General features: G+C 62.0%; 1 protein-coding gene across 4 annotated transcripts; it reads left to right on the forward strand.

Annotated features, from left to right (window-relative positions):
* Positions 1-536: 536 nt before the first annotated feature.
* On the forward strand, positions 537-17,784 carry JUP (junction plakoglobin). Of its 4 annotated transcripts, none has more exons than XM_086864310.1 (16): positions 595-677; positions 1,780-2,045; positions 9,866-10,098; positions 11,057-11,310; positions 11,468-11,706; positions 12,064-12,265; positions 12,679-12,823; positions 13,172-13,275; positions 14,250-14,588; positions 14,979-15,134; positions 15,279-15,398; positions 15,561-15,711; positions 15,815-15,936; positions 16,185-16,224; positions 16,561-16,727; positions 16,921-17,784. In XM_086864310.1, the coding sequence occupies exons 3-15, from the start codon at positions 9,873-9,875 to the stop codon at positions 16,704-16,706; spliced, it is 2,244 nt and encodes a 747-aa protein (XP_086720436.1). In that variant the 5' UTR covers positions 595-677; positions 1,780-2,045; positions 9,866-9,872; the 3' UTR covers positions 16,707-16,727; positions 16,921-17,784. The 4 variants fall into 4 exon arrangements, with proteins under 4 accessions (XP_086720435.1, XP_086720436.1, XP_086720438.1 ...); XM_086864312.1 differs by having other exon boundaries at positions 667-719; XM_086864309.1 differs by lacking the exon at positions 1,780-2,045 and having other exon boundaries at positions 537-677.
* Positions 17,785-19,011: the final 1,227 nt, after the last annotated feature.

Here is a 19,011-nt window from a genome sequence, read left to right on the forward strand (position 1 = left end):
GCAGCGCTCACAGCCAGACGTGCCAGGAACCGTACAGGCAGCGGGGGTGCAGGATGCTCCCTCCTCATCCTCACCGGGGCAGAATCCTCCTGCTCACCACACCTGGGGGTCCTGAGGTGGGCTGGGACGAATCCAATGGATGACTCGGGCACTGGGTGACGGCGGCTTCGCCCGGGACGCGGCGGCAGCACCCGGCTGGACCGGTCCGGCGGGGACCGGGTTAACGCGGCTCCAGGAGCTCCGAGCCCTTCCCGAACGCCTCTTCCTGCCGCCCCCGCTCTCCTGCCTCGGGGGGTCCCCGCACGGCCCGGGGGTCCCCGCGCCCCCGGCCCTGCCCAGGGGAGGGTCCCGGCCCCACCTGGCCGCGCCCACTGACGTCACCCAGGTGGTCCCCTCGTGGTCGCGCCCTCGCTCCGCCGCCGCCGCGCCCCGCGCGCCCCGCCCCGCTGGCCAATCACCTGCGCCCGGGGGGCGGGGCCGCCGCTCCCCCGCCAATGAGGAGCGGATAAACACGTCCGACGGGAGCGGGGCCCGGCGGGCCCAGAGATTGATGGGCGTGCGGAGCAGCCAATAGCGGCGGGGCAGTGAGGGGGCGGGGCCTGTGGCGGGCGGGGCGGCGCGCGGGGCGCTGCTCGCCTTTTGTTCGGGCAGGAGCGGGCGGGCGGCGGAGAGCGACGGTGAGCGGGGCTGGGGCACCGGGGAACGGGCGGGGAGGGACGGTGAGTGGGGCCGGGACACTGGGCACGGGGAGCCGCGATGAGCGGGACTGGCGCACCGGGCAGGGGGAGCGACGGTGAGCGGGGCGGGGCAGCGGGCATGGGGAGCGACGGTGAGTGGAGCCGAGACAGCGAGCATCGGGCATGGGGGAGCGACGGTGAGCGGCATTAGGCCGGCGGAACCGGGCAGGGGTCGCTCCGGTGAGCGAGGACGGGTCTGGAGGACCGGGCTGGCGGGGAGCGGTCCGGTGAGCAGAGTTGGGGCGGCCGGAACGGGGCCAGGGCCGTGGCCGTCGGTCGTTCCGGGCTGGGCTGTACCGGGGCCGTGCGGACTCCACCGTGCGGGGCTGGGGAGCGGCCGCGCTCGGGGCGGGGAGGACCTGGGTGTCCGGGCTGGGCAGCACCGGGCGTCCCGGCTCGGCCCCGCTGCCGCCGTCTGGGGCAGGGCTCCCCGGGTGCTGCCCGTGGGCTCGGCCGGTCCTGCGCGGGACCAGCTGGGCGGGTCCCCGGCGCTTCCCGCATGGGCAGCCGGGCTGCCCTGGGCTGTCCCGGCCCCTTCCCAGTGCCGCGGGAGCCACTTTGGGAGTCGCGGCTCCGCGCTCCTGTGCGAGGCGGTGACTCTGTCCCCGGCCCCGCCCGGAGCCGCCGCTGGGCGGGCGAGGCCCTGGCACGGCGCTCGCCTGGTGCTGTGGGGCTCTTACGCAAACTGGGCTGCTCCGTGCCCAGAGTCGCACCTGGGGACACCGCGTGTTGCTCTCGAGGCCACCTCGGATCGCCTCGACATCTCCGTCCGTGCCCGCGGGGCCGGGACTACCCCTGCCCCCCGCCGGGCATTTGAGGTCTGGGGGCTGAGAGGGCCGAGGGGGATGCGGATGACCTGACATCACCCAGACAGCCCCCCATGGGTTAGGGGTGCTGGGCACAGTGCGGCCGGGGGAGTCCCTGACAGCGGCCATCCGCACCGGGAAACGGCGGGGGGAGCGAAACTTGGCTGTTTGTCTGATGTTTGGAGAGGAGAGAGTGCTCTAATTGCGCTAGCTGAGTGATTAGCTTAATTAATCAGGTTTCCAGCACAGATGAAAGGATAATGCTGAAATGTTGCTGGGAGTTGCCCGGAGAAGGCAAACGTGGGCTGTCATTCGAGCGGCGCGGGGAGATGTGTGCTGGGAGAGGAGCTCAGGAGGGCACGGCTGCTGCTGGGGACGGGACAGGGTGACCTGCGCCAGCCTTGTGCCTGCACGGCTGTGAGGACATCAGCCTGAACCCTCTCCGGCCAGGCTGGAAGTCCTTGCACCTCCGGCTTCCTCGCACCGCTGCTGGGGTGCCTGGGTGAGTTCCCTGTCTGGTTTGACATTCCCTTCTCAGCTTCCCCATACCAGAAGGGTGGTGGGGGTGGGGACGCCCTATGACACAGCCCCCTCAGTCGCTTCACCTCCTGCTCCAGCCCACGTTGTGCTGGTTTTGGCGCTGGTGCCAGCCCCGACCAGCCCGCGGGTCTGGTGTCCGTGTGCCATGGGCTGGTGGGGAGCCGGGAGCTCAGCTGCCGCGGGGATGGGGCTGGAGCGGCGCCGGGGGCTATCAGCCGCATCCAGGGCAGGTGCAGTGTCCGCGGGGGCTTCTCCAGGCTCCGCTCTCGGAGTGTCCGGCCCAGCCGGAAACAGGGATGAGAAAATTATAGGGGTCCATTTCTGTGTCCTTGTCGCTGTCGGAGCTGGCTGGAAGGGTGCAGGGACACCCGCTGGAACTTGGTATTTGCACATCTGAAGCCCGTGATCGCTCATTGTTTTGGAAGATTTCCATGAAGTGTCATGAAAAACTCATTTTACTGCTAATTTGGCTTAAACAAGTTGGCCATCAGGACGGGGACGCACAGAGCTGCTGGCAGCGGTGGCTGAGGGTTGTGTTGGCTCCTTGCGCTGTGGCCGCTGTGCGGGAGCGGGGACAGACGCGGGTCCCCAGGGCTCGGGGCGCTGGGGGAAGGTGGGGCGGCCGTGCGGGGCCTTTCCTCAGACAATGGCGTTCCAGTCTATTGTCTGGGCGATGTGCCGTGTCCTTGCCGGCTCCAGGAAGCGCGTCCATCCCCGGGGAGGGTGAGGGGACGAGCCGGGCTGCTGGGAGGGGTCTCCTGGGGCTGGGTGTGTGAGTAGTTTGTGCACCGTGCCTGGATTCCGCGGCTGAATCGTGGCCGGGCTGCAGCCGGGGGGCTTGGGGAATATCCCCTCTGCTCCTGGTGCCGCATTTCAGTTTAATCATTCGCCGCTGCCCTAATCCCATTAACTCACCCCTTTGTTTCCCCCACCTGAAAGCCTTACTCAGGCCTCGCAGGCGGGCAGGCACTGCGGTACAGCTGCACGGCTCCTGCAGCTCAGCCCGTTCCTGGGAGGACGGTTTCCCTTCAAGACTGTGGTTTGGTGTGGGAGCGCTTGATGGGATTTGGCTTTTTATCGCACTTCCAGATCTCCGGGATTTAAGACGGCGCTTTTGCCGGGCGCGCTGCCGCTCGCAGATGGCAGAGCCTGGGAGCGAAGCTGCCCTTGGCCCCGCTCCGCAGGCTGGGGGAACAGAGCCTTTGCACAGAGAACTTGCAGAACTTTAATTGCAGCATCTGTAGCGACGCTTGCGCTGGTTTTGAAGGTTTAAATTAGACTGGCTTCTAATTAAAGTAGTTAAAAAGAAACGTAGTGTCTATTACAGCAATAGAAGCCTACCTCGGAGTTCAGCTGGTGCTTCCCTACCTAGACAGGGTGTGTGGGCACCCAGCATCACCCTGAGCCGGGGGTAGCTGCTCAGTCTCAGCCCCGTGGGGTGTCCCAGATGGGTCTGTGTGAATGGGAGCTCCTGGGCAGCTCGGGAGGACACCGGGGCTGCATTGGTGCTTGAATCGCGTTCTCTGCGCTGGGAGGCTTGGTTTTACCCCTCTTAGCTCATGGACATACTTGACAAAGCGATGGACAAGGGGGTGGGAAGGTGCAGGTACTGCTGCTCCAAAAAGGCCTCAAACTTGACCTCAGCACCATGTCTGTGCTTAAACAGGGCTGGCTTTGCAGCCACACCCGGTTTGTCGATGGCTGCGGAGGGGGGAGGTGAAGATGTTTCTATTTAAGCAGAGGTTTGAAATACCCTTCTAAATACACCATCCCCGATGGGTTCTGCGGCGGCTGCTGCCGGGCCTGCAGGCATCCTGGCACGCCTTGGACTCCCGGCTCCGGAATGGCTTTGGAAACGGGGCAGGAGCCTGTCGGGCAGCCCGCGACATCTGCGCTGCCTGCTCCCAGCCAGTCCTCGGCCTCCTCCCCAGAGCCGGAGCTTCTGGCGGGGTGGAGGCGGAATACTCGCTGTTTTCCCCATATCCCACGCTGGGGTGATGGGACCTGGGCGGGGGTGGCCGTGCCCTCCGGGGGGGCTGTCCCGGTGCTGGTGGGGGGCACAGAGCCCGTGGGGGGTGGGTGCTCTGGGGTCCCGTGTGGCTTTTTGGGGTAGGGGGCTGGATGGAAAGCGCGTTCCTGTGTGTGTGTGGGGAGGGACCTTTGGCTGCTGGCTGCGCCTGCCGTAATCGCGGTGACGCGCGGGCAGAGCCCTGGTGACAAATCGTTAACTTGCTCCGACAGGCCGGGTGCTGACGGCTGTTGGTGGTAATTTCTTCTGAAGCGTCTGAACTTTGCAGCTGTAATGCAACTGGATGGAGAAATTAAGCCTGGGCTCAGCACCTCTGTGCCCCTCCTCGCTGCCCCAGCTCCTCTGGCTGGGCCAGGTGACAAATCCTGTGTCCTGGACACCGTGGCTGGAGCTGGGAACAGCCAGCAAGGTCCAGAACCTGCAATTACAGTGCTCTTAAAGAGCAACTTGTTCTTTGTGCTCATCAAAACAGAATGTTTTTTGATTCTTTTATCCAGATGGAGTAATTGTGATTAATCTCAGCATGCCAGTTCTCCTTTCCATGGACAAGTGGCAAATTCCCATCTTTCCCAGAGATGATTCTAATCAAATCAGCAAACTATGAGGAGATGTGCCCATGTGGGTCCTCCTGATCCTGGTGCCACTGCAGGTGGATGCGTCTGTGCCAACAACTAGGGATGTAGGGAGGGGGATGTGGTGCCAGAGACCTCACAGTGGGTCTTTGGCAGGTAAATGTCCCTGGGGAAGCCTTCCCTGGGCTGAGGGTCCTGCTGTGGGTCCTGCCCCCTGCACAGGAGCGGGGGGGTGGGTGTCACGATCACTGCTGTGCCCGCACTTGCAGCGGGAGAGCACTTGATGGATAATACTGTGTCGGTTTGTGATGTGAAGTGCCAAAACATCACAGCCTGGGCCTGGCGTGTGCGGGAGCTGTCAGGAGCTGTTAATTCAGGTGCAGGCGAGGCGTTTTGGGGACATGATCTGGGTTGATGGAGAGCATCAGCTGAGTGCAGCAGGTCGTGGCAGAGATGCCACGTTCTGGTGCTCAGGGGCGTGCAGCACCCCCAGCAAGAGGAGCTGGAGCTTTGCATGAGGAATTCAGCAGCTCAAATGTAACAACATCATGGGAGCTGAATAATGAAAAAGGTTTATGGCCCCCTCCAGTGAAGGAGCCGGGATTGAAGCTCCCACACCCCACTGCCTTTCCTGAGTGCCCCGAAGTTGTCAGAGCTGGTGGGGCAGCCAGGAGCCATTCTGGACCTGGGTACGTCCATACACAAAGGCCATGGGCTCGCTCCTTTGTGTGCAAGGCCAGGCCAGTGGTTTTGCCTGCTCTAACGAGAGGCTGATTCCCTGCCGCTGTCTCCTCCTCATTAAACTTCAAGCTGCTCTCGTTCCCCTTTGAATTCTTCCACTCATCTTCCCTGTAAAGCCCCATTGAAAGGGCTCCTGGTGCCAGGATCTGACTCGAACGCTTCCCATTGATGCTGGTGAGGTCTTGACAAGCTCCTTTCTCTGCCTGCTCCCGCTGTGTGTTCCTGAGGATCCTCTTCAAAACCACTGAAGCTTTTGTACAGTGTCTGCAGGGCCTTCATTAGTGGCTGCCCCAGCTTTGTCAGCCCTTGGTGTCACTTCAGAGCACCTTTGGGCAGGGCCTGTGGGTGTTGGGGGACTTTGAGGTGCAGCTCTGCAGGGTGCAGGGGGCTGTGGGTGCCCTGGTCTGGGGGAAGGCTCCGTGCTGTGGCTGCCGAGCCCAGGGCTGTCTGAGCGGGCAGTTGTTAATCCCCGGCTGCTCCAGGAAGGGGGGGACCAGAGATGGCTTGTGTGTAGCGTAAGTGCTTCTAAAATAGAGTCTTTTCTTGTGCTGCATTTATTGAATTGCCTTAACTGCCTCTTCCCTTTCCTTAAAAGCCTCGGTGGCTGTAATTGCAGCCACTCGCATGCTCGCACCACTGAGCCCAGCCCCTCACATGCTGCTGCATGAGGTGCCCGCACTGTTGCTCTTTGCTCCTGGAGGATGTGAGCGAGGGTGGAGCTCTGGGGGGGCTCTGGCAGCCTCCTGTCAGTACCCACACTGCACCCGCACTGCTGCGTGCTGGGGTCAGGGCAGGCTGGACCTGCATGTGATGAGCTCAGGCTGCCCCTCACACCTGCTGACCCTGAGACCCAGTGCCTGGTCTGGTGCAGCCCCTGCCTGGGGCTTGTGAGGATGCCCTGTGACCCCCACCTGCTCCCATTGGGGTGACCCCACACTGGGGATCACTGCTACTCCCCAAGAAGCCCTAAAACAGTAAATATTTCTGCTCACTCACTGCTTTCCTGCTGCTGTTCTGCACAGCTCAGCCCTGTCTGTCGGCTATGTCCTGCCTGCTGAGGCTGAAGGCTTCACAGCAGCTGGTGAGAAGGGCTAGTCAGGCCTGGGGCTGCATGTTTGCCAGAGACTTCCTCCGCAGACGGTGTCCCGGGGGGCCGGTGCTGCTTGGACGCTGATCAAATGGCTCTGGGGGCGGATGAGCTGCTGGCCGGTGCCCGACAGCCTGCGGGAGCTTCCTCTGCCTTCCTGGCTGAGGGAAGTGGTGGGAGAGGGATTAACCTTTTCCTGGTGGTGCCCTGCTTGGCTGACTGGAGCCCCTGCCTGTCCTGCAGCCCATGGCTGAAGCCCCTCAGATGTCTTGGCCCTTCCCCATTGTGCTGCAGGAGCAGGCTGGAGGTTCTCCCCAAACCTGCTGTCCCCCACATCTTCCTCACGGTTTCCTGGCGTATTTCTCACTGTTCCAGGAGCAAATCCTGTTTCCCTGGGGTCTAGGCTTGTGTGGAGTGTGGCTCAGGTGAGGCCTGCTGGCACCATGCTGCAGGTGCCACTGTTCTTCCCTTCCCACTCTGCCAGCCTGGTGGGTAGAGGTGAGTGCTGGGCTCAGCAGCAACTGTCCTGCCCACAGGCCTGATGTGGGAGGGCTGCGGCCCAGCCAGACATGTCCCCTGCTCGTGGCTGACCCTTCAGTGTGGGTATTTTCATATGTGCCCCAAAAAACACCCTACTTCTCCCTCCTGCATCAGGCTCCCTCCCTGCTACAGCACTTCCTCAGAAACACTGCCAGGAAATGGCTCCTGCTAAGGTGAACCCAGGTGGAACCAGCACCCTGCTGCCCCTCTCCTGCTGAGGAGGACAGAGGACACCTGAGGACAGAGCCACGCTGTGGAGGATGGGGGAGAAGCTTGTGTCAGTGTCTGCCCCTCACTGAGTGATGAGCAGGGCACGCTTGACACAGGATTCAGAAAATGTCACTGCTCACTGTAGGAGCGTCTGACATTTGCTCCGCTGGCCCTGTCACCTCAGGTGCTGCTGGTCTTGCTGGCCCCTGTGGCGATGAGGAAACGCTGTTAGGGGGATGCTCAGGGGAAGGACAGGTGCCCATGTCTCTTCTGTGGAGCTCCTGGTCCTGCTCTCCTGCTTGGAGCTTGTCTGGGGCCGATCACCAGAGCTCGTGTCTGAGCTCGAGGAGCTGCGCTGGCTTTTGATGTCCCTGGGTGCCACGGTGCAGACAGAGGGGTGGCTCATGCATAATGCAGGGCTCTGTACGGTGTCTGAGCCCAGCTCCTGGAGGTGTGGAAAATTAAGTGCCTGTCTGATGCCTGTAAATTGTGGAGTGGATGTCACTGCTCAACAATGGTGCGGCAGCATCAGCCCCTGCCAGATCTGTCTCGCTGCTGCCTGGGGTCCCTGCCCTGGCTGTGTGATCTTTTCTGCCCTCAGCTCTGCTCTCCCCCTGCCCATCTTGTCCAGGGCAGCTTCCCAGTGTTCTCCTGGGGTGTTGGGGCTCTGCAGGTGGGATGGGTGCTGGCTCACCCAGCTCCTGCACCACGGTGATGCGCCCTGCCAGTGCCACAGAGCGCTCTGCTGCCTGCCACTTCCACACTCGGTAAGGCGAGACTATTGCTTGAGTTTCCTGACACAATCTGGAGACTGCCACCATGGCCAGGATGACCCAGCTGAAGGACTCGCATTCCCAAATCCCAGAGCAGCACCGCGGCACTCCCAGCTCCGCGCCCGGGCTCTCAGGGCCCATCCCTGCTGAAATGCAGGGTGGGGAGCGGAGCTGTCTGTCCTCTCGCCCCTGGCACCGTGTGTCACACGCTGTCCTGCCGCACTGATCACACATCCCAGCTCTGCCCACCGTGGGAAGGCTCTGCCTCCACCGCCCTCCATTGCCTGACCACCGTGCATTATGCACAGCCCATTATAGCCGCTCTGAGGCTGCCAGTGCTGCTCGACAGCTCAAAAAATATTGTGTTGGCAGGAGCAGCGCCCTGCCGCGGCTCCGGGAGGGCGGCTGGGGCTGGACGCTGGGGGTTGCAGGATGCTCCCAGCCGGGGGGACGAGCGTGGCGGGCTCCTGTTTCCCATCTGGCCGCTGCTTCTGAGAACGAGGGCTTGGGATTCCTCCCTGGGAGGCCCGGCCTGTGCAGCTGGCGAGGGCTCGGCCGCTCCTTGGGAACAGCCGGCAGCGGTGGGACGAGCCGAGCCAAGCCCGTGCGCGCCGTGCCCCACGGAGCCGCGTCCTCGGCCACCACCCGACGCCCTGACTCAGCCCCGGGCTGCCGGGGGGCTCAGCTCGGGGTCCTGGCTCCCCCAGGAGGGTGCTGGGGCTGGTCCCTGCGGGTCCCGCGCTGTGCTGGCGGCTGGAGCGGAGCCAGGGGTGCGCGGCCGCCCCGGTGCAGCCCAGCGCAGGAATCGGGGCCGGTGCAGGGGATAATTAGGCTGTTTGGAGGTGGGTGCTGCTGCACCCAGGTATGCCGGGCGGCAGCTGCTCCCTTCGCTGCTTATCGCTTCTGAAACTCTGACTCATTCCACTTCTGCTCGGTCGGGAAGGGGTAGGAATCCTGGGTGATGGGTCAGCGGAGGGCTGGGCGGGTGCTGTCTCCATCCCTCCCTCCCTGCCTGCCTGCCTCCCAACCCTCCCTCCCCGCCTGCCTCCATCCCTTCTGGCCGTGCCGGGGGCCTGGATGCAGGGCTGGTGACTCACAGCCCTGGGTGAGCTCAGGCATTAATCCATGAGCCATCCTCCCTCCCTCCCTGCCCTTGTATCCCCAAATTAAAGACGAGGAAATCCCAGCCCTGCTCCCAGCAACCTTGGCTGGTTTGTCCTGAGTGTTGGGATGTGCTGGGCTGCCCTGTCCCGGCGCTGAGTGGGGAGTGCCCAGCCCTGGACCACACCATGAGCACCCATGGGAGACCTGAGCCAGTGGCTTTGCCTGCTTATTTTTAGGTGCTTTAGGAGTGTCACAGGAAGCTTCTAAAAAGGTTCATTTTATGCTTGGAGCTCCAGCCATATGGGGCTTGGCGCTCCTGGCATGTCCCCAGCTCTTTGCAGGTCCTGTTTCTGGAAAGGGATCTTAAAAAAGCTCATGGGCTGCTGGGGGACCCTGGAGCTTGTCGTGTCCCACTGTGCTGGGCAGAGCCAGCCCACACCTTGGCCTGGCAGTGGTGAGACACGGTGTTGTGAGACACAGCCGCCGTTCATGTCTGAACACGAGCAACAAAGTGCTGAGCTTTGGGTTCGTCATCCCGGTGCCGCCTTTCATCTCCAGTGGGGGAGGAGGGCAGATAGGGATCAGCTCCATCTGCTCGTGGGTGCGCAGGGGCCGGCTGCTGCACGGGGGGCTGCCCTGCCATTCAGGGGCAGGAGAGGGGCAGGAGGGTCCTGCGGCAGCCTGGGCTCTCCCAGAGGCGTAACCTCTCCCCTCCCCACCCCGCAGAGCAGCCATGGAGGTGATGAACATGATGGAGCAGCCGATCAAGGTGACAGAGTGGCAGCAGACCTACACCTACGACTCCGGAATCCACTCCGGCGTCAACACGCAGGTGCCCTCGGTCAGCAGCAAGTGCCTGGGGGACGAAGATGAGGTGTATGGGAAGCAGTACACCATTAAGAAGACGACCACCACGAGTTACTGCCAGGGAGGGAGCCAGAGCCAGAGCCAAGCGCAAGGTAAGGGGCTGTGGGGCCTGGCACATCTGCAGGCTCAGCTGCTCAGCTCCTGCCTTCCTGTTCCTCCCCCATAGCCCTGCTGCTTCTGGGTGCTCCTCCATGCTGGCTTCCACACCCCGGGAGTTGTTGCTGCCTAAAATATGCTCCCTCCTGTCCTCCTTCCCAGCGCCAAGAGGCTCTTGCATGGGGGTGGCACCTGGTCAGCCCGCGCTGGCGCTGAGCTGCGCACACATCTGAGCGTGCCAGCGGGTTGGCTTGAGATGGGAACAGCTGATCCTGGCCCACAGATCTGCCACCTGCTCCACTGCCTGTCTGCCTGCTGGAAAACCTGTCCCAGCGTGGCTGCCAGAGCTGCCAGTGTGTGCTGTAACACTGTGCCACTGCCACGGCTCCTCCTGCTGAGGCGAGGACAACGTGGAGCCTGGAGTGCAGGAGATGCTTCCCCTGGCTTTACCCCTGGGTAAAAAAGGGGGCTGGCTTGCTCTGCTTGCCTCTGCAGTTCCCTGTCAGCAATAGGTTTATTTGGAAGGTTTATTTTCCAGCTCCTGTGGGGATCAGAGCTCCCCACGGGACCCTGTGTGGTCCTTGTGCTGCAGAGATGGGGCCCATGGGTGGATACCACAGTATCACACCTCAGCATCCCCAATGGGGAAAGCCTCAGTGTTCTCCTTTTTTCCGGTGCCAGCTGGTCCCAAGTTGCAAATATCCATAATTTTTTAATTAATGGGCCTTGTGTGACAGCTGCCTCATCATGCTGCCTAATTGAGTGTTGTCTTATCTCTGTGCTGCCGGATCTGTTTACGCTTTGAAGCTCAAGCTCTGTGCAGAGTGTGCCGGGACTGCTGACGTGGCCGGTGTCACTGCGCTAAGCTCTTGCTCATCTCGTTGGGATTGGGAAGCAGGGCTGGGAGCGCTCCTTGGAGAGAGCCTTATGCTGCCTCCCTGTCCACCCCTGCAGCGGACATGGAGGCTCAGCTGGCCATGACCCGTGCCCAGCGCGTCCGGGCCGCCATGTACCCCGAGACGGTGGAGGACCGCTCGCTTCTCATCACCACCCAGCTGGAGGGGCAGCAGACCAACGTGCAGCGCCTGGCAGAGCCCTCCCAGATGCTGAAGTCAGCCATCGTGCACCTTATCAACTACCAGGATGATGCCGAGCTGGCCACACGTGCCATCCCAGAGCTCACCAAGCTGCTCAACGACGAGGACCCGGTAAGGAACTGTATCTGCTGTATGTGTGTCTGGGCTTTCAGCCTCTGCTCAGATGGGCTCCTGTCCTTGTGGGGCCATGTCTTTCTCCTTCCTCTTGGCCAAACTCCTGGTTGCCTCTGCGGGACACCTTCCCACACGCCGGCTCCTCTCCCTGCAGGTGGTTGTCAGCAAGGCAGCCATGATCGTCAACCAGCTCTCCAAGAAGGAGGCGTCGCGCCGCGCGCTGATGCAGTCGCCGCAGATCGTGGCGGCCGTGGTCCGCACCATGCAGAGCACCAGCGACCTGGACACCGCCCGCTGCACCACCAGCATCCTGCACAACCTCTCGCACCACCGCGAGGGCCTGCTCTCCATCTTCAAGTCTGGGGGCATCCCGGCCCTCGTCAGGATGCTGAGGTACACAGTGGTGTGGGGATGGCAGAGCCTGGCAGCCCCTCCTGGGCTGGGGGCAGAGGCAGGGAGGGCTCAGGCTGTCCTCAGTGTGGGTCCTTCTGCTCACCAAAACAAGGGAGTGGGACACTGAACTTGTGAAAACCTCTGGGGTTTGCTGTGTATGGAGCCTACATCAGGGCAGGAGGAGGGGAGCAGCTCCCTCACACACACTGCCCTGGCCACAGAGATGGAGCTCAGGCTCTGAGGTGTCCCTTCCCTTGCTGAGGGGTGCTGGGCTCGGGGCAGCCCCAGGGGCTCTGCTGCAGCCTGGTGAGCACAGTGTAGTTCCTACACTGACGTGGTGTGTGCTGCCGCCTGCAGCTCGCCCGTCGAGTCCGTTCTCTTCTACGCCATCACCACCCTGCACAACCTGCTGCTGTACCAGGAGGGGGCCAAGATGGCTGTGCGCTTGGCTGACGGGCTGCAGAAGATGGTTCCCCTGCTGAACAAGAACAACCCCAAGTTCCTGGCCATCACCACTGACTGCCTCCAGCTGCTGGCCTATGGGAACCAGGAGAGCAAGGTGGGATGGAGATCCCAGACTGACAGAGACGTGGGGAAGGCAGGAGGGGGGTGGTTGCCCAACTTTGCACCTCACAGATGTGCAGCAGGCAGCGGTGGAGACCCCGGCATCTCATGTGTCCTTGGTGACCTGACCAGAGCATTCCTGCATGCCAAGGGGTTGGAGCTCCTGCCTGGCATGTGTCCTGGCATGAGCTGGGGAACCTGGAGAGGGGGTCCCAGCAGCCCAGGACTGCCACACCCCCAACCCTCCATTCTTGATTCCCCATCCTGGGAAGTGCTCAAGATCAGGTTGGACAGGGCTTGGAGCCGCCTTGTCTAGTGGAATCTGCTGCTGCCTGTGGTGGAGGGTAGAACTGGATGGCCTTTAAAGGTCCCTTCCAACCCAAACCATTCTGGCATTCTGTCTTGCAGCTGATTATTTTGGCCAATGGAGGACCCCAGGCCCTGGTGCAGATCATGCGCAGCTACAACTATGAGAAGCTGCTCTGGACCACGAGCCGTGTGCTCAAAGTGCTGTCAGTGTGTCCCAGCAACAAGCCTGCCATCGTTGAGGCAGGTAAGAGAGGCTGGGGCAGAGCCACAGGAGGATGAGTGGTGGTGTCAGGGTGCTGTGGCTGAGGATGTGTCCTCCCACATGTCTGTGGGATGGGCAGAGGTCTGCAAAGTCAAGTGAAGCCACCTGTGCTGGCCTGGATTCCTGCTCTGAAGTCTACTTAGGCATGTTCCTGGCACTGTGTGTGGGTAGGATCCATCCCAGCTGGCCAAGATTCTTTACTCACCACGTTTGGTGCTCTGTGTACAGCAGCATCGGCCGATTCCCAGCCCAATGCAGCCCTGCTGCCACTCTCTCTTCCTCCTGCTGGGGTGGCCAGGGGTGCTCACAGGACTGTCCCCTTCCCTGCAGGTGGCATGCAGGCACTGGGCAAGCACCTGACCAGCTCCAGCCCCAGGCTGGTCCAGAACTGCCTGTGGACCCTGCGGAACCTTTCTGATGTGGCAACCAAACAGGTGAGACTGCGGGTCCCGTGGTTGTGCTTCGGTGCCGTATTTCGGAGCCGGGTGCCGGGCGGCTCGTGCCGGGCTGAGTCCGAAGCCTCATGTTCCCTGTTCCGCGAGCTGTGGCTGCACATGTGCCTGGTGGGGTGAGGGGATGCCCCGCTGTGCTCAAGTTACCCTGCAGCAGGGCTTGCCCTGCATCCTGGGGTGCTGCTGCTCGCTGTCCGTGGCCCTGCCCGTGCCAGCTGGCTGCCAGCACTCCTGCGTGTCCCCTGCATGTCCCCAGTGTGGGGCCGAGGCCACCGCAGTCACTCAGCGGGTGCCACCGGAGTTTGCTCTGGCTCTGCCCCGTCAGCCTGTCCCGGGCTGGCTGCCTGCCTGCTCCTGGGGGAGTGCCAGCAGAGCTGCTGCCAAGGCTTCTGGGCCCCGCAGCCGGTGCAGAGCTGACCCCAGCCCTGCTCTGGGTCTGCTCTCCCAGCCCTTTGCTGCCTCCTGATGAGTTTTCCCATCTGCTGGGGCCGCTCCATGCGGATTAGCTCTGATGCAGCCTGGAAACTATTTTGGCTGTCATGGAGGCATCCCTGGCTCTGATGACTGAAGGGTTGTGAAGGAGGACATGGTCATGGTGCTTTTAACTCCTTCCTGTCTTGCTGCTGGCTGCTGGCCAGCACAGCCAGGACTAGGGTCACTCCATTTGGTATGTGGGGAGGGCTGGCATGGGCATTGGAAGTGTGATTCCAGCAGGAGATACTGAACTCTGAGTGAATCTGCATGTGTTAGAGTGGCTGGGGCTCACCATGAAGGAGCAGCTCCAGCTGTGGGGGCTGGAAAAGGAGCTGTGAGGGGATGGAAAAGGAGATGTGTGGGAGTCAGAACACTGCAGCCCCCCCATCACTGCAGGCTGGGGGCATATGGGGCCCGATGTGGGGCTGGAACCTGGGTCTGGCTGTGTGTGCTGCTCCAACCTCCCATCCCCACTCCTGCAGGAGGGCCTGGACGGCGTCCTCAAGATCCTGGTGAACCAGCTGAGCTCTGATGATGTGAATGTGCTGACCTGTGCCACTGGCACCCTCTCCAACCTGACCTGCAACAACAGCAAGAACAAGACACTGGTGACGCAGTCAAACGGGGTGGAGGCCCTGATCCACACCATTCTGCGGGCGGGTGACAAGGAGGACATCACCGAGCCAGCCGTCTGTGCCCTGCGGCACCTCACCAGCCGGCACCCCGAGGCCGAGATGGCGCAGAACTCTGTGCGGCTCAACTACGGCATCCCCGCCATTGTCAAGCTCCTCAACCAGCCCAACCAGTGGCCACTGGTTAAGGTAAGGGGCCAGAGGGGTGTTGGGGGCAGGGGGAGGCCGGTAGCCAGGCTGGAGGGAGCCCCTCCTGCTGTTCTGTGGTGGGGTGGGCTGCTGAGGGGCTCGGCAGCTGGTGCTGTGCACAGAGTGATGGTGGCTGCTGCTGCCACAGCCCTGCTCCTCTGGGGTCGTGTTCTTGACAGCAGCTGATGAAGGAAGTGGCTGCTCGTTGGAACTGAAGCTCAGCTTGGGGAGAGGATGGATCCAGGGAGGGGAGAAGCTGAGTCAGCCTGCACCACAGAAGGGAGGGGTGGGACAGATGGGGAGGGGTGCAGCCAGTGTTTCTCTTGGGGAACATGTGCTGCTCTGATCCACAGCTGAGACAAATGGCTCCTTCCTCCTCCTCTCCTCCAGGCTACCATAGGCCTGATCCGCAACCTGGCTCTGTGTCCTGCCAACCATGCCCCGCTGCAGGAGGCCGCCGTCATCCCCCGCCTGGTCCAGCTGCTGGTCAAGGCTCACCAGGATGCCCAGAGACACGCAGCTGCCGGCACACAACAACCCTACACGGTGAGTCCCCACCCCTTTTCCCTGCTCCCAGCACAGCCTGGCACCCCAGAACCCAGCCTGTCCCTGGGGGTACCCTGTGCCCACACTTCAGGTGGCTGTTCCCCAGTGTGTGAGGGCCCTGGCTGAGTTCTTGTTCCCTGGCAGGATGGAGTGAAGATGGAAGAGATTGTGGAGGGTTGCACAGGGGCGCTGCACATCCTGGCCCGGGACCCCATGAACCGCATGGAGATCTTCCGCCTCAACACCATCCCTCTCTTCGTGCAGGTCAGGGCTGTGGGGACACGGGGGCTGCACTGGGCTCCTCCTGCCCAGCCTGCACAGCGAGCTGCAGCCCTGGGCTGGTGGCTCCTTGCATCAGGACATGCCCAGAGCAAAGGGCTCCTTGCTGGCTGCTTCACACGGGCGGGCGCTGATCTCTCCTGACAGCTCCTGTACTCGCCGGTGGAGAACATCCAGCGCGTGGCAGCCGGCGTGCTGTGCGAGCTGGCCCAGGACAAGGAGGCAGCAGATGCCATCGATGCCGAGGGGGCGTCGGCTCCCCTGATGGAGCTGCTGCACTCCCGGAATGAGGGGACAGGTGAGTGCTGCCATGCTGTGCTGGGGACTCTCCTGGCACTGTCCCAGCTGGGGCTCTGATGCTGTGTGGCAGCAGGAGCTGAGGCTGCTGGCCGTCCCTACAGCCACCTATGCGGCCGCCGTGCTCTTCCGCATCTCGGAGGACAAGAACCCTGACTACAGGAAGCGTGTCTCTGTGGAGCTCACCAACTCCCTCTTCAAGCATGACCCGGCAGCCTGGGAAGCGGTGAGCATCCCAAAAAGATCTTTTCCCCGGGGAAACCAGAGGAAGTCAGGGGATGGCCCCATCCTGCTTCCAAAAGCTGTTGCCAGTATGTCCAGCCAGAGCTCAGAGGCATTGTCAAACAGTGGTGGGAGGCAGATGGGCTGTGGCCTCAGCTCCTGGGTTGTGGCAACACCTGGGCTTGCCACCACGTGACCCCTGAGCATTGTGAACATGAATCCCTTCAACTGTGCCACCTTCTTCTTCCCTAGGCTCAGAGCATGATCCCCATCAACGAGCCCTACTCAGATGGTGAGTATGGCACCAGCCCTCCTTGCCAGGTCCCTGTGGGCTGGGTTCTGGGGTGGGCAGTTCCCTCAGGTCACCAAGCCAGCCTGGCTTTAAAACCTTTTTCAGGTGGCTGTCAGTCAAGTGCTAGCCCAGTCTGCTGGGGATTGGGGGTGCACAGTGGGATGCTCAGCTCCCAGGGAGCACACACTGCTGCTACCCTCAGGCCAGGGGATGGTGGGGCCCTTTTACAGCATCACGTGTCACATGCTGCCCTGGGTGGGGGGACAGGGAGGTGGCTGAGATCTGGAGAAGTCATTGGCTGATGGGAGCTGAGGTTTCCACAACTCTTCCCTGCAGAGCTGGACCCTGGTTACCGCCCCATGTACTCGGGTGACATCCCCCTGGACCCCATCGACATGCACATGGACATGGACGGGGACTACCCCATGGACGCCTACAGCGACGGCGTCCGAGCGCCCTTCGCTGACCACATGCTCGCCTAACCCCCTGCAGCCCCACACCAGGTACCTGCCAGCACACCTGGGCTCAGCCCTGTGGCTGAGGGTGGCCAGGGGAGGCAGGGCTGGCCGGTGGCTGGGGGGTCCCTGGTGCCGCCACGGATCGGTGTCCCCGTCACCTGTGGGCCCAGGGGAGCCTGTGCTCTGGTCTCCTCCCAAATCCCCCTCGGTGGATGACGGGAGTTCTCTGCCCCTGCAGGTGTTCTCTCCATGCAGAAGAGGGTGTCCCCAGAGCTGAGCATTCGCAAGAAGGACTTGGGAGACAGAAGTGCCTGAGAAGACAAAACTTTTCCATTCCCACGAGAGGTTTTATTTTTCGATTTGTTTTCTTCGCTGTGGGTCTGTGGAGAAGGTCCTTCCTCCTGGGACTGCTTCGAGCACCTACTGTGCCACATTCAGCATCCAAGATACTGTTTCTGAAGCTTTAAAACACAAACCTTGCACCGTTAGTGATCTTTCATTGGCAAAATAGTCTTTTCTATGAATATATATTTCTTTTTTATTTTTAATATGGTGCCAATGGCTTTTGCCGTCTTTAAGTTTGTGCTTTCTAACTTCCCCACGATTTGTTCTGCGTGTTAGTGTTCTAGGAGAGGAATCTGACATGGAAAAACCCTTTGCTTCCTCCAAACTCCAACTGAATCAGGCCAATCCAGAGTTTGCTGAAAGCAAAGGCTTCATGTCCCAGGACCTTCCAGGGTGTCTGAGGTTTAATTCTTTCCCATCAGCCGCTGGGAGCTGACTTCGTGTCCCTGTCTTGCCAGTCCCCATAGAGGAGTGACTCCAGCATTAGGAACTGTGTCCTTGTACTGATCTTTGTTGCACATTTTAACCCCATTTCCCTTCTCTTTGGTGAGTGGTGTGTTTCCGTCCCCTCCTCCCTTATCTAATGCATTTTTTAAAAGAAGCTTTAGATCTGATGGTTTAACACTCCAGCTGGAAAGGGATGGACAGTTACTGGAGTGTGGGTCAGGAATGGAAGATTTTATTATTTCTGTAAGTTGTTTTTTGTATAGACCAAAGCAAAGAATAAAATAACCCCTGCAGCCCCGTGCTGCCCTGAGCCTGTTCTTCTGTTGGCTGGGGACGGTCCCTGGGGGCAGCCAGGGGAAGGAGCAGCCATCGCCCTCTGTGAGCCCATGGCGAGTCCCTCCATGGGGCAGAGTGGGAACTTCATTCCCTTGCTTGGCACCTGCTTTGCCTGGATGTGGGCCTAGGCTGCCACAGAGCACGGCAGGATCCCGAGGTTCATGTGCCGTGCTCGGGACGGGAGCAAGTGGGGACAAAGCAGCAGGAGCCGGTCTGGGAAGTGAGACTGGGGGGAACATCCTGCCCCAGCTCAGCGCCGTGGCTGCAGCCAACCCCGGTGCTCAGGGAAATGGATCTGCTTCCTGCCAGGGCCCGTGCCAGGAGCAGCGATGAGCAAAACAACAGCTGCTTTCCGGGCAGTCCCTGCAGAGCCCTGTGTGCTTCCCGAGGGCAGTGGGGCTGGGCTGGCTCATGGGGTGAGGCTGGGGGTCAGACAGCCCTCGGCCTGCTGCAGGTGCTGCCAGAGCAGGAGACAATGAGTGACAGGCCTTGGTTCCAGCCCTGTGTGCCTGGGATGGGCTGTGCAAAGCCTGGACCCCACCTTGTGGCTCTCAGGGGTTGCAGGGATGTTCCTGCTGTCAGATCTGGCTGTCCCCAAAGTGCCAGCAGGTCTGGAGATGACCCAGAACATCTTCCCTAGGAGGGGTCGGGTCCATCCGTCCCGGAGCCGTGGACAGGGATGGGACCCCTGCATATGCTGGGGCAGGAATGCACATCCCGAGATCCCCAGTCCACTGCGGCAGAGCTGCCAGGGGGCATGTCCGGGATTTTGGGGGGAAGTGGAGCCAGAGGACACTTGGACCAGAGCAACCGGAGGTGTTTGCGGGGTTCCCAAGGAGCGGCACCCCCGGGTGGGCTCCGGGAGCGGCGGGACGGACTTGGGGATCCCGGCAACCTCGGCGGGGCCGGGAGCGGTGTCCGGGGGCTCCGTGGGGAGCAGCACCCAGCGTGTGTGCGGATCTCCCCCGAAGCAGAACCGCCTGCCGCACCCGAACCCGGCGTGTCCCGCACTCCCGGGGGCACCGAGCCCTCAGCTCCCTCGGTGTCCCACCCCAGCTCCGCTGGCACCGGCTGCGCTCTGCCTCTCCCGGTGTCCCGTGTCCCCCAGGCTGCCTTCGGGCACCCCAAATCCCCGGGCCGTGCCCGGCCGGTGCCCTCCGTTCCCCTGGGGTTGGCACAGACGGCGGCCCCGGAGAATCAG

The sequence above is a fragment of the Cyanistes caeruleus genome, chromosome 27 (genome assembly GCF_971803275.1).
Source record: "Cyanistes caeruleus chromosome 27, bCyaCae1.hap1.1, whole genome shotgun sequence".
Classification (NCBI taxonomy): Eukaryota; Metazoa; Chordata; class Aves; order Passeriformes; family Paridae; genus Cyanistes; species Cyanistes caeruleus.

Bases quoted from the DNA above. Each gene is read 5' to 3' on its own strand.
- JUP (XM_086864309.1), top strand. From the start codon at position 9,873: ATGGAGGTGATGAACATGATGGAGCAGCCGATCAAGGTGACAGAGTGG. The intron at 12,266-12,678 runs GTGGGATGGAGA...TCTGTCTTGCAG, and splicing joins ATGGGAACCAGGAGAGCAAG to CTGATTATTTTGGCCAATGG. The intron at 15,399-15,560 runs GTCAGGGCTGTG...CTCTCCTGACAG, and splicing joins CCATCCCTCTCTTCGTGCAG to CTCCTGTACTCGCCGGTGGA.